Genomic DNA, 14,370 nt, shown 5'->3' on the forward strand with positions numbered 1-14,370 from the left:
TTTTAAGTATCAGAAGAACAGCTTTAGATTTTTGAAGCTTTTTCTTAGCCACCTTTTACTTTTTAGGAGAGAAATCTGAAGTGGAGACAGACACGTGTCCTCAGCAGTGGTAAATGTATGAGGTGGACCGAGGACGTCCACTGAGTGGGTGAGATGCTCCTCACTGCTCTCTTGACTGTGCTCCCCTAAGCCGCCTCCAGCCCTAACAGTGTGATGAACCGCTCCTTCTGAATCCTCATCAAGAGTATGTACAGGGCTTCCCTGGTGGCGCAGTGGTTGAGAATCCGCCTGCCGATGCAGGGGACACGAGACCCTTCTGCTCACCTATCTCAGCACAGTGACCCACACTATGCGCCTGAAGGATACAGACTGATCACTTATTTACCTTTGTGTCTAGCTTCTGACACACAGCCTGGCACCATGGAGGTGTCCTACAACTATCTCTTGAACATATAACCAACACTGATTGTACTTAAAATTTACTGGATATTTCAGCAGATTTCTAATATGTAAGTGCCGTCATATATGCTGAATAAAATTTTATCACAACTTAAAAAATATCCAAAACTCTCGTGAACATTTCTTCAACACTTATTTACCTCCACCCCATTCCATACAAAGATGTCTTCCCCGTCAGCAATTTCAATTTCACACAGTGTCAGGTGATCTCCTAGGAAGATGAGATTATCAGTGAAACCATTCTCATGATCATCAAAAAAAAATTTAACTACAGCAACAGCCAAGACACAAACATTTGTTTGAAAAGAAGCATTCTCATTGAGGAAAACTAAGAAAAAGGGAGTAATTATGTTTGTTATATTGATATTATTTTATATTATTTTTATCTTTATTCCTTCCATCACGCTCTTTAGCCTTTTTTTTTTTTCTCTGTTTTCATTTTATGTAAGCATTTCCCCCATAAGATTTGTGGGCATGAGAGCAGGAAAAAAAAAAGTTAATATAAAAGGTCAACTGTACTTGACACTGTGAACATGGGGAAGGCTTACACATCAAACGGTCCTCACTCACCCACTAATGAGCTGTATGACCTTGTGGACTTCAAGCCTCTACCCTTCAGTTTTCTCATTTATGAAATGGGGATAAAAGAAGTTTGTGAAAATCAAATTAGATAATTTACACAAAACACTTATCTCAGTATTTGGCACCATGAAGTCCAAGACAACTGTTACTGCTGCTACTGCTATCACTGTTCTGTTATTATTTAAAGGAAGTACTTTTAAGCTCCTGAAGCACTTTTGTTTTGCTACAAAGTCTGAAGCTGAGATTGGATTAAAAAAAACAAGCCATATTTAACAAGATTTAAATGGTTTCAAACCATTTTGCTCAGAAGTTTGGGGTAATATAAAAAAATTTCCAAACCCTTTAAGAAAAAATTTGTTTAGGTAGAGAAGTAGCCTTAATTTCAGAAAATATAAAACGTTTCCATGTTAGCAAAATTTCACACATTACCTATATTGGATACATTATAAACTAAATAAATTGTCTTATTAAATATGAAAAACTAAATATATTATTTGTTAAAGCCAATGTGATGAGAACCTGCATAGCTAAGAAAAGTAGTATGTAGGGGAAAGACTGGCCAAGAGCAGAAAGTCTCAGATGAGCCCCACAAAATGTACGGATGAGCCCCACAAAATGTACATATACACAATAAGTTGCTGTGTTTTAATATTTCTCTTACCATCAAGTGTCTGGTAAACATGAAGTCCTGCTGGTACAAACTTTGCAACACTAAGAACCATATCTCCTTCCCAAAATTCTAACAGCTGCAGAATATGAATGAAAGGAAAGAGAACAATGAAAAATCACATATAGATCACTTTTCCAGGTTAAGTAAGAAGAGCACTGTGCCAAGTTACTTATGTAGCTGACACTGGGAACAAGAAAATGAATACGACAATCCCCATCCAGCACCAAAAATGAGGAAAGTAGACATCTTTCAATGTTAAATCAGTCAAATCCAAAGATGGTTAATCTCACATCTGTTAGTGACTGAAGAACCCTGACATACACAAAGAGCACAATGACCACCTAAACAACAACCATTTCTACTTAATTTATGGGAAGATCACTTTTATCAGAAGGCAAAATGATCACTGTGCCAGCCCAGGAATCCTGGTCCAAAAGAGCAAAAATGACGTGTTTAATCAGTACTGTTCAGGGAAGAGCAGCACACACGAATACTCTTGTTTCTTGAAAGGAATGTCTCCCACTGTAAATCTAAAAAGTAGCATTACCAGTTTATTTAATAGATTACCAGGGATTTGTTTTTTTAAGTTTCTAGCTCCAAGACTCTGGGGACTGTGGTAACCTCACCAAAACAATGTCACCAATAAAGGTCAGTCCTATTTAGTCCCTCTCCACAATATCACAAGATAGTTCTCTGAAAAAGAAATTTCAGGGCTTCCCTGGTGGCGCAGTGGTTGAGAGTCCACCTGCCGATGCAGGGGACACGGGTTCGTGCCCCGGCCCGGGAAGATCCCACATGCCGCGGAGCGGCTGGGCCCGTGAGCCATGGCCGCTGAGCCTGCATGTCTGGAGCCTGTGCTCCACAATGGGAGAGGCCACAACGATGAGAGGCCCGCGTACCACAAAAAAAAAAAAAAAAAAGAAATTTCATACTTACACATGATTACTTAACTGTCAGTCTCTCAGCCTCTTGCCAGTGGCTTAATTCTAAGATTTGCCACTGGCAGAGATGTGCACTTAAACCATCAAAAAGCAGACTGGCATGAAATCTAAACCTTGTAAAGGTGACCAAGGTCTCTCTTTTCCACTTGAAACGTTACCCTAGGCAGGGTCAAATCTCCAAGTCCACCTATATCATCACTGCCAGGATTGGCTCAGAAATAAACTTTTAGTGGAAAAGTTCAGAAGTATTAATTTTAGAAATCTTGATCCTGATCCAACATTTAAATACTCAAATCAACTAAAGTTAAAGAAGAAACTGGCCTGCTTTTCTTTGTACAAGAGGAAAATCAAAAGAAAGCTAATAATTTTGGTAAATGATACAGTTTTTCAGAAAATTTACTTAATTCTGGGGGCGGGGAAGCTTACATTTTCTATTTCCCTTTTCCTCTATCAGGAAGTAGTGTGGAGTGAAGTATAATTAAGAGGAAAGAAAGAGTAGGGAGACCAGGGCTGGAGTCCTAGTTCTACTGCTAACTAGATGTCTGACCCTGGGCAAGCCATTAGATCTCTTTAAATCACAATTTCCTCACCTTTAAAATGGGGTTATCTTGCCCTCATGAGGTTAAAGAATCAAACGATAGAATTTATATGAAAACATTTTAAGTAAAATAAAGAGCACTGTTGTTGTCGTCGTTAAAACACGACTGGATAAATAATTTAGAGACAATGATTACAACGATGTTTGCTTTTACTATAGACCAGTAGACATTTTCCTTCACTTAGGAATCTTATTAATAAATGTTATTCTATACTGAAAGGTAGAAAAGTTAGTTGCTTTTATTTGTTTAGTAGCTCTTGGTTTTAGGCAACATAATTATCTATCTTTTTACTCCTTTTAAAAGACAATTCTCTTTCATTTATTTTTCCCAAAAGAGACAACCTTATACTCTTTCTCTCCCCAAGATTAAATATACCAGGCTTGATTCTCCCCCGAAAGCCTGCTGGCAGGACTCGGTGAGTCCTGATTGTGCAGAAAAGCCTCTCTAAGAGACTTACGAGGGAGGGGAGAACATTTGGACCATCCGTCTATGGAAGTGGTAGATGTAGGATTTTCCTAAGCAGCTGTGAAAAATAAATAGTTGTATCCTAAACAGGAGTTTGAAAAGGAGAATCCAGCTTAAGACAGACCTGAATGTCTATTAAGAGTGAGGCTAAATTACCTGAAATATTGATTGCCGAAGATCTCCTAAAGTTTTTCTTTTATCAAAGGTCAAATCCCACATGCTTTCTGTTTGAGAGACTACTGGGTGCAGAGCCCCATTGAAGAAATGATAATGAGGGCCGAGGTGGAGACGCAATTCAAAATTATTGTTTGTAGAATCACACTCTGCCCTTTAAAGAGGCGTAAAGATACACAAATGCCACGTGTTTACAGCAGATACTGTTTCATTCAAACCAAAAATATTTGATTTACAATATAAAGAAGTTCTCCACTCCACCTAAGTCATTATAATTAACATCCTTTTCTTCCATGCTCCAAAATAACTCAGTTTAGTTTCTCAATTAATAGCTCTGCCACCGTGAATTCCAAGGAAGACGGTTTTAACGCACACTGTGCAGTTACTCTGAACAAACACTGACACTTGAACTCGTCCAATGCTGAGATTATAATTATGAACAAAATGCTGGAAACACGTTCCTATAACTGTGGTGAGTGCTAGATTTACAACTTCTATTTTCTCCTTGCTTCAACTAGACCCCACAGACTCTCCCAGAAACTATTTGAGGTCAGCCTCATGATCCCCGGAGTCTGCTCTCTTCGAGTCAAATGGCCTCAGCAGCAGCCGGGTGCTTGCTACACTTTTCTGAACCCATTCAGCTGCCGTGAAGCACGGCACCAGAAACACTTCAGGCAGCCCCACCAACAGAGAGTTGGATGAAGCTATAGTCACCATTCAGGTACCTCAGGCACAATTCTGTGAATGTGGTCAAAGACAGCATAAGCTTTTCCATGACCACATTAAAAAGCTTAGTGCTCGCTGACTAAAACCCCATAGGCTGTTTTTGTTTTTAATACCAACTGCTAATCCACACCACTCATGCAAGTTGGTTATCTTTCGCACTTAAGATATTTTATTCTGTTAAATTTTTATATTTTTAGTGTCTTGATTTTTGTTGAGATCTCCTCTGATCTTAATTTGCCATTCAATCTATTTTTTTTTTCTCAGCTTCAAATCAATGATAAAATGTTGAACACATCCCTGCTATGTAATCAGCCCCTCGGGTCCACAAGAAGACCATGGGAACATCCATTTCCCTAATCCAGTACCCCACGGACCCAGAGAGCAAAGAACCAGTTCTTCATGGTCCAAGGTTAGACCTCAAAAGAGAATGTTCAGATCATCAAGTTCTCACAAACCATCCCTTTAATAATCCATTGTAGGGTTTTGCCCAAGACTGACATTAAGCCAAATAGTCTGTAGACTCCACATATCCTCCCATTTGCCCACCTCTGGTCTGGTGTCACTACGGGCCAGTTCTTCACAAACCACTTACACACGAGGGTGAATTTTCACAATGGGCTCTGTGCCGAGGGAATAACCGACAGGCCAGGACACAATTCATTCAGCACAACTACATGCTCACAGATTTCTCTAGTTTTCTTAGGCTTCAATCTCTACTTAGGGATGGCCATTTGTCATTATTTCATTCACTCTCACTGGGTAATTTCAAAGTAAAAGATACTCTCAGTATAAAAATTCAGCAACTAATAAAAAGACACCGGCATTAAACAGTTGACTTCTTTTCCTCTTTAATTTTCATTACTGAATACTTAAGACCTAAATTAGATACTTGTTCCCCAGAAAAACTATTCAAACTCTAAAAGTAATTTAAAATTACCTTTGTATTTGTAGTTCAGTGTTGGCTGCATCCATTTCATTCAGCAAATGACATGGAACCCTGTATCTTGGGTTAGCTCGAGCTGTGAGCAAAATTTTCCATTAACTTGTGCTGACTACATAAAAACTGGTTGCTGAAGAGGTAGCACAGAAAACTAGAAAGGACCTCGCTGGGAGCTAGGAAAGCTTCTACTGCCTGTGTGAACATGAATTTTCTCTGGATCTCAGTTTTCCCATCTTTAAATTGAAAACATTAAAACATATGAAAGGTAAACAGTTCTTTAAGCCAAGCTAGAGAATTCCGTTTCTTCAACTCTTTTTAAATAGACTTTTAAAAAGAGAACACCTACTGTTTCCTTCTTGATAACAAATGTAATAATTGGTCACTGTGAAAGTTCTGGAAATTATTTTTTTTTAATGTAAAATAAATAAATATTACCTATAATCCCACTCCTAGGGAATACTGCTAAAATGTGATCTATATACTTCTGGTCTTTTTTCTGTTCTACACAATGTGTCTATACATACACATACACACAGACACACACACACCCCAAACCACGCTTATTTAAAGCAACTGGGAGTATAGTCAACAAACATGTAAGTTGCTTTTTCATTTCATATGTTGTGAATATTTTTCCAAATCTTTAAATGATTGCATAGTAGCCCATTCTATAAATAACATAATTAATCTAACCAATCCTTTTCTGGTAGACATTTAGGTGATTTTCTGTTAGTCATTACTATAAAATAACGGGGGTAGCAAACATCTTTGAACATAAATAGGTATACACAGTCCTGATTATTTCAAGACAAATTTGTGGAAATATAATTATTGGTTTAAGGTTTTTAAGTACATACAACCAAATTGGTTGTATTACTTTATATACATACCAAATATAGAGGTAGTGCCAACTGTTGAGAACCAGGTTAACAGAAATATTTGATTTTGTAAGAAAAAGGTTGTCATTCATTGCTGTTATGATTCATGTTTTTTGGTTACGGGCCAGATGGAATATTTTTTTTTTGTAGTTTACTGGCTGTCCTTATTTCTTCTTTTGTACGTTAGTTATTTATATCCTTTTCCCAATTTACCACTGAGCACAATGGAATAAATGTAAGAGCACTCTACAGATAGGGGAAATAAATTTGTCATATATTTTGCTGTTTTCCACTAGCCTGTCATTTGCCTTTTGGTATTACATAATAAGGTTTACATCACTTTTCCTCAATTTTTTTTTCATTGCTTTTATGCTTAGAAAGGGCTTCTCTACCTTAAGATCAGAAAAATATTTATATTTTATGCATCTGAAGGCTCCTTTTTTACACAGACATTAAAGGAACTATAATTTCATGCAAGTGATAATCACTTGATTGTACTAACTGTTAATTCAAGTGATTAGCAACTAACCAACTTCTCAGTTGTATTTATTAATTCATTTTTCGCCTATTTATTTGAAAAGCTACCTTTTCATGGATTAAAATCTTAAAAATACTTAGATCAACTTCTGGGCTTACTGCTCAATGGTCTGTCCAGCTCTTTGCACTAGCATTACACTGTCTTAACTGCTAGAGCATCATAAATATGCTTATACTGACACAGTAAAGTTTCCTTGAGCAGTTCCTTCTTCAATTTTCATTAATTTATCTTCCCAGGTAAATTTTAGAATCATTTTGCCAAGTTCCATCCATTCATTCCCCAAAAAAGTCCATCAAGATTTTGGTTAGATCTTTATTCAAATCTTAAGCTAACTGGAAAACTGTCACTTAGTACATATTCCAATCATGTACACACTGAAGTTCAATTCAGTGAAAAGGACAATACGTCATCTGAAGAAACTGATATATATTACTGTAACTGTGAATTCAGCTCCCCAATATTTTTATCAGAACGATTACCATATTTTTTCCCCTCAGAAAAAAACAAAGGCCCTTCTGGTCAACAGAACAGTTATGTAATTGTTTCAGATCCAGAGAGTTAATTTCCTTTGATTCATCTGCAAACTGGTAACTGCTTTATTCTTATTCTTTACAAAAATGATCACTATGCTCACTCTGCGAACAGTATCCTCATCTCTAATCACAGATACGTCTCAATCTAAAGAGCTTTCCCAGTTGCATAAATTTTGGGAAGTGATCAAATAAAGTCTTACAGACTGATTCATGTTAGTAGCTTCAATTCAAAAATTTATCACTGTGGGTCTCAGTGTTTAACCTCCACCATGGTATGAACTCTCTTAGAAGATTCAACAGAGGGCTTCAGAGATATTTCAATTGCTTAAAGACTTATCACCTTGAGGAAAAGGAAAAAAGAAAGGAAAATGAAAGAGAACACATGAAAATAAGACCAAGGCCACTTGCAACTCAAAGACAACACATGGCCGAAGTGCAGAGAGAAGCCTGAGCAGAGGACAATCGTGTCTGCCCACGCAACAAGAAAACATGATGTGATCCAAGAAAATGCAATTTTGAAAATCTAACTATAGCCTCATACTATTACAGGGGAAAAAACCAGAAATATATAATCTTTATAAAAGGACAGAATGTTGAATTTTTTCTGGTATATTTCTTACGGTTAGCTTGAAAATATTTTAAAATATTTCAAGAGTAAACCTTCTAAAAGGGTAAACTTTCAAATAACATTCAATATTTATCTTCTAAAGCGATCAACTTAAACAAATAGGGACATTTATCTTTCCATACCTTCAGGGGGTCTCTGCAACTGGGATTTCCGATAAAACAACATGTAGGCACTTTCTTTACCCTGAAATTGCTGTTCAATATCCTTTTCCTTAATTGGCTGGACTTTGGAATCGTTTATATCAAACCAGTGGGGACAGGAGGGTCTATCATTTAATCCTGGGGGTTCTGAAGTAAGTGTCTTCAAAAGTTGTTGATCATTTCTTCGTATATCAGACTCAGCCTGGAGAGAAGAGTCCTTCAACAGACTAACTGTACTTTCATCTGAACTGAGCAGAAATATCTGAGAATGAAGCTGTAAAAACTATACAGAGAAAGAAAACCAACATTAGGTTAATGAAAACAAATTCATTGACATGATTACAAAATCTTTACCTTCCTTTCTGTGATTAGATATTTTAACGTCAACCTTTTGGCCTGGTCAGCTAAGACGGAAAAAAATTTCATTTGCGCCATAATAAAACATTTAATAAAAACCAGAGTGCTTTCTGTTAAATAGTCTAACAGTTATACCAAGGGAGAAAGCTGCCATGACACAATCTTAAAAATACTTTAATTATACCTCGTAACGCTGTTTTTAAAAAGTCTTTACTGAAACAGATTAGACAGAACAAACACTTCTGAAATGTTTAAAGCAATCCAAAGAGAGCACAAAACAAAGGCAATTATACAATGAAGTACCATAGAAGATAATTTCAAAACTGGTGACTCAGACAAACTGCTGGGATATAGTCACAATTATAAGCTTACATTAACTAAATTCAGTGTTGTCTGTCCTGGAGGCTGACAGGCTAGCAAAGGAAATCAGAACACTGCAAGGCTGAAGTCATAATCTCAGAGACTATCATTTCTCAGGTTCCTCTACCTAAAGGATTAGGAAGAAAAAAACCTTCTCTCCCCATTGCCTATCCCACCTCCCCATCCCCTACTCTACTCTTCTTTTATTCCCTAACCTCTATGTGGCTTTGTATCACCCCCTTTTCTCTCAGTACAAACTACTTTATGTAGAAAATCACTTGGGAGGTATATGTAACATTTGCTTAGATCATCAATCAACACGGAAAAGTGATTTTCTCATTTTTTCTTGGAAAGGAAGAATTTATGATAATGTATACTCTCTAATCAAACAGAAGGGTATAGGGCATATGACCCAAAGGCATTATCGTTAACACTGTGTATAACAGATGGCAATATAGTTTTGTAGCTAATTTAAGTACAATAAAATAATAATTTGAAACCTCTGAGTACTTTCTGTATAGCGAATCTTTTCTTTGTTTGATAGTTGAGGATTAACTCTTAAACCTCAAACTTCAGGGTAGTCTGGTTCCAGTAATGGCAGAGAACTTTTAATTGGACTAACCCCACTGATTAAAACAATTGTTTGGAGAGTAAGCAAAAGCTAACCTAAAGTGAAGGGAACATAATCCTTCAAAAGGGAAACAAGCTAGGTGAGTCCTGCATTAACCCACCACTTCCCAGTTTGTAGCAGAGCATGGCGGAAGAGAGTTCAAGCAAAGGGCAACAGTCTTACTGGACTAAGGAAACAGAATTTGAGACTGCCACAGAGCCTAGAAAGTGAAAATCCCATAAAGGAGCCCCAAATCTCTATCAAATCCTCCTCAAATCCTTGGCTGAGTCTTAAATGGTACATGGACAGCCTGAGACCCAAGGAACTGAGCAGAAAGCAACAGCTGGGAGATTTAAGATCTGAGTAGAGATTTTAGTGCCCTGCTGCTGGGTAGAAAGAGCATAGAGTTAAATAAACATGTTGTGAATGGATTAATAAGATAGATTAGAAAAAAGAAAGAAAGAGCATGGAGTTGAAGTCCTGCCAAATTAGAGGCATATGACAAACACCTCAGGCTTTCCACTGAAATCCTAGAAGGGCCACGTCTCAGGTCAGGGATTGGCAAACTTTTCTACAAAGGGCCAGACGGTAAGTACTTTAGGCTTTGTGGGCTAAGAGGCAAACTTGAGCACCTTTCTAAAGATAACTGTTTGAAAATATAAAGACAGTTCTTACCTGGGGGCTGTACAAAAAAGGCAGCAAGCCATAGTTTCCCCATGTTTGCTAACCTCTGCCTTAAGAGGGAGGACCATCCAGGCCCCAAGACTAACAGCTACTCCCTAGGACTAACAGCTAAATGCAACAGATCCACCCTACCAAAGCCCCAAATGAAGCTCCCACAGGATCAACATGATTCAAAGTTACTTAATGGCCTGTTGGAATATAATGAAAAGCCCTTTAGAAACAATAACACAGGACTTGCCTGGTGGCGCAGTGGTTAAGAATCAGCCTGCCAATGCAGGGGACATGGGTTCGAGCCCTGGTCCGGGAAGATCCCACATGCTGCGGAGCAACTGAGCCCGTGAGCCACAACTACTAAGCCTGCACTCTAGAGCCCATGAGCCACAGCTACTGAGCCCACGTGCCTAGAGCCCGTGCTCCACAACAAGAGAAGCCTCTGCGATAAGAAGCCTGTGCACCGCAACAAAGAGTAGTCCCCACTTGCTGCAACTAGAGAAAGCCCACGCACAGCAACGAAGACCCAATGCAGCCAAAAATAATAAATACATAAACCTTCTAAAAAACAGTAACATAATCCACAGCCTCTAAAACACATCATCCACAATGTCCAGTAGGCAATATAAGAGTATATGACATGCAAAGAAACAGGACAATGTGATTCATAACCAAGAGATGACACAGTCAATTCACAAGAGATAAAAAGGTAATAACTACAGACCCAGAAATAATCCAGATGTTATAAGAGTAAACAGCTAATGAAATATATAAATTTACAGGAAAGGATGTACAGAGTAGGTTCAAATGGGGAATTTCAGCAGAGAAACAGGCACATTAAATAAGAGCTAAGAAAAAATTCTACAGCTGAATAACACAATATCTGAAATGAAAGAATTCATTAATTCATTGGCTGGGCTTAACAGAAGACTGGATACAGTAGGAGAAAGAATCAATGAACATGAAGACAGATCAATGGAAATTATCCAAATTGAGGGTGAGGGGAAAAAAAAAAACCTCCTGCTAGAATATCTAAGACCAGTGAGGAAATACTGAATGGTCCAATATATATGTATCTGTAATTTCTGAAGAAGAGAGAGATAATGGGGCATAAAAACAAACTGAAAATATAATGGCCAAAACTGAAGATTTCAAGCCAGATTTAAAAAATCTTAGAAAATACAAAGCAAATAAACACAAAGAACACCATACTGAGACACACTGTTATTAAACTGCTAAAAACCAAAGATAAAGAGATTATCTTAAAAGTAGACAGAAAAAAAAGACACATTACATTTAAGTAACACTGACTTCTCAGCCAAAATAAAGCAAGCCAAAACATAAAAAAATGACATCTTTAAAGTCCTGAAAAAACCAATAAGAGCTATTAACCTAGAATTCTGTATCCAGGACTTCCCTGGTGGTGCAGGAGCCTGCCAATGCAGGGGACAGGGGTTCGATCCCTGGTCCGGGAAGATCCCACATGCCATGGAGCAACTAAGCCCGTGTGCCACAACTACTGAGCCTGTGCTCTAGAGCCCACGAGCCACAACTACTGAGCCCGTGTGCCATAACTACTGAAGACCGCGTGCCATAACTACTGAAGCCCACGCGCCTAGAGCCCGTGCTCTGCAACAAGAGAAGCCATTGCAATAAGAAGCCTGCACACCACCATGAAGAGTAGCCCCCACTCAACCCAACTAGAGAAAGCCCGTGTGCAGCAACAAAGACCCAATGCAACCAAAAATAAATAATTTTTTAAAAAGAAAAAAGAATTCTATAACCAGCAAAAATACCATTTAAACAAATGAATGCAAGATAAAAACTTCAGACAAACAAAAGCTGAGAATATTTTTGCCAGCAGTTCTGGATGCCCAAGAACCGTTAAAGGAAGTTCTCTAGTTGAAGGGAAATGATATTAGATGCAAACCTGGACATGCAAGAAGGAGCAATGAACACCAGAATGGATAAAATAAAACATGATTTTTTTCATTAATTTCTTTAAAAGTTGCTTAAATGTTTAAAGTAAACACATACATACATACACACACGGTGAATTTACATATAATTGTAAAATATAAGACAACAGCTGAAAAGGATGGAAGTTGGGAAATGGAATTATGCTACTGTACCTTGTACATCTTACCTTGTACATGAAGTGTTACAGTATTGGTCTGTAATTTATAATATTAACTTATGTACAGTGTAATCCCTAGAGTAAAAAAGTTAAAGTAGTACAGCTAAAAAGTCAACAGAGGAGACAAAAATCAAACACTAAAAATTACTTGATTAATCCAAAGGTATGAAAGACAGAAAGAAAGAAAGGCAAGAAAGACAGGAGAAGCAAATAAAAAACAAATGGCTACATGATAAATTCAAACTCAACCACACAATTTAATACATTAAAAATAAATGGGGGCTTCCCTGGTGGTGCAGTGGTTAAGAATCCGCCTGCCAATGCAGGGGACACGGGTTCAATTCCTGGTCTGGGAAGATTCCACATGCCGTGGAGCAACTAAGCCTGTGCGCCACAACTACTGAGCCTGTGCTCTAAAGCCCGCGAGCTACAATGACCTAGCCCGCGTGCCACAACTACTGAAGCCCGCGTGCCTAGAGCCTGTGCTCCCCAACAAGAGAGGCCACTGCAATAAGAAGTCCACACATTGCAACAAAGAGCAGCCTCCGCTCACCGCAACTAGAGAAAGCCCACGTGCAGCAAAGACCCAATGCAGCCAAAAATAAATTCGTTTTAAAAAAAATTAATTAAAAAATAAATGTACTGAACATTCTAATTTAAAGGAAGAGACTGTCAAACTCTTATCATTTGATAGAAAACAGATGAACAATAGAGAAAAACAACAAATGCAAAGCTGTTTCTTTGAGAAGTCTAATAACCTTGGACTTCCCTGGTGGTGCAGTGGTTAAGAACCCGCCTGCCAATGCAAGGGACACAGGTTCGAGCCCTGGTCTAGGAAGGTCCCACATGCCGTGGAGTAACTAAGCCTGTGCGCCACAACTACTGAGTCTGCGCTCTAGAGCCCAGGAGCCACAACTACTGAGCCCGCGTGCAACAACTACTTAAGGCTGTGCGCCTAGAGCCTGTGCTCCACAAAAGAAGCCACTGCAATAAGAAGTCTGTGCACCGCGATGAAGAGTAGCCCCTGCTCACCGCAACTAGAAAGCCTGCGTGCAGCAACAAAGACCCAACATAGCCAAAAGTTAAATTAACTAATTATTTTAAAAAAAGAAAAGTATAACAACCTTGACAAATCCCTAGCAAGACTGATGCAAAAGAAAGCTAAGAAACACAAATTACCAATATTAGAAATGAAATATATATATATTATATATATATATATATATATATAATAATAATCTATCTCAGAGAAATCCTTTCCAAGAATATAAAAAAGGGAACATTTCCTAACTTCTTTTGAGTCCTGCATAACCCTGATACTGAAACCTGACAAAGATATTACAGAGAAAGAAACTTAAAGACCCGTATCTCTCACAGACACAAAATCCTTAGGAAAACATGAGCCAAATGCATACAGCAATGCATACAAGTACATCACGACCAAGTGTGCTTTACCCCAGAAATGTAAGGTTTGCATTCACACTGAAAAGGTCAGTCAACAGAATTCACCACATTAACTGAATAAAAGAGAACAGCCATGTGATCACATCGATAAATGTAAACAAAACAGCATGTGATAAAATCCAACCTCTATTCAAGATAAAACTATCAGCTGCGTATATCACACCCAAAAGGAATCTGGGTTCATTGTGATAATGGGCATAAGACTTTTGGCCTTCCTATGAACAAATACTCTACATGTGTCCTCCTGCACTTCACGTGGCTGCTGGGCAAGACCAGTGGGACAGGGTTCAATACTGGAAGAAAAGCTGCAGTATTTAGTGGGGAAGTCCTGCCACTTAGAGCCCGTCCAGCCCATGAATGGGTGGGCCATGAGTGGTCTCATAAATATAAAGGCTTTGAACCTCTCTTTTTGAGAGAAAAAAAAAAAAAAAAAAAAAAAAGAGAGAGAGATTCCAACTATATGCCATTCTGGAAAAGGCAAAACTATGGAGACA

General features: G+C 38.2%; 1 protein-coding gene and 1 non-coding gene across 5 annotated transcripts in view; one reads left to right on the forward strand and one right to left on the reverse strand.

The window, feature by feature from the left end:
• Positions 1-14,370, reverse strand: part of USP40 (ubiquitin specific peptidase 40) — an 86,201-nt gene that overhangs the window by 44,854 nt on the left and 26,977 nt on the right. For all 4 annotated transcript variants that reach the window (XM_024752766.1, XM_024752765.1, XM_024752764.1 and 1 more), the window contains 5 exons: positions 8,256-8,556; positions 5,554-5,635; positions 3,873-4,044; positions 1,703-1,787; positions 600-670 (listed from right to left, as the gene is read on the reverse strand). In XM_024752766.1, coding sequence (XP_024608534.1) covers positions 600-670; positions 1,703-1,787; positions 3,873-4,044; positions 5,554-5,635; positions 8,256-8,556 — 711 coding nt within the window. The remainder of the gene's footprint in view (positions 1-599; positions 671-1,702; positions 1,788-3,872; positions 4,045-5,553; positions 5,636-8,255; positions 8,557-14,370) is intronic.
• On the forward strand, positions 13,981-14,114 carry LOC112404722 (small nucleolar RNA SNORA11). Its single transcript, XR_003004163.1, has one exon. It is a non-coding gene; the product is annotated as a small nucleolar RNA SNORA11 (small nucleolar RNA).

Source organism: Neophocaena asiaeorientalis, unplaced genomic scaffold (assembly GCF_003031525.2).
Source record: "Neophocaena asiaeorientalis asiaeorientalis breed wild unplaced genomic scaffold, Neophocaena_asiaeorientalis_V1.1 scaffold294, whole genome shotgun sequence".
Classification (NCBI taxonomy): Eukaryota; Metazoa; Chordata; class Mammalia; order Artiodactyla; family Phocoenidae; genus Neophocaena; species Neophocaena asiaeorientalis.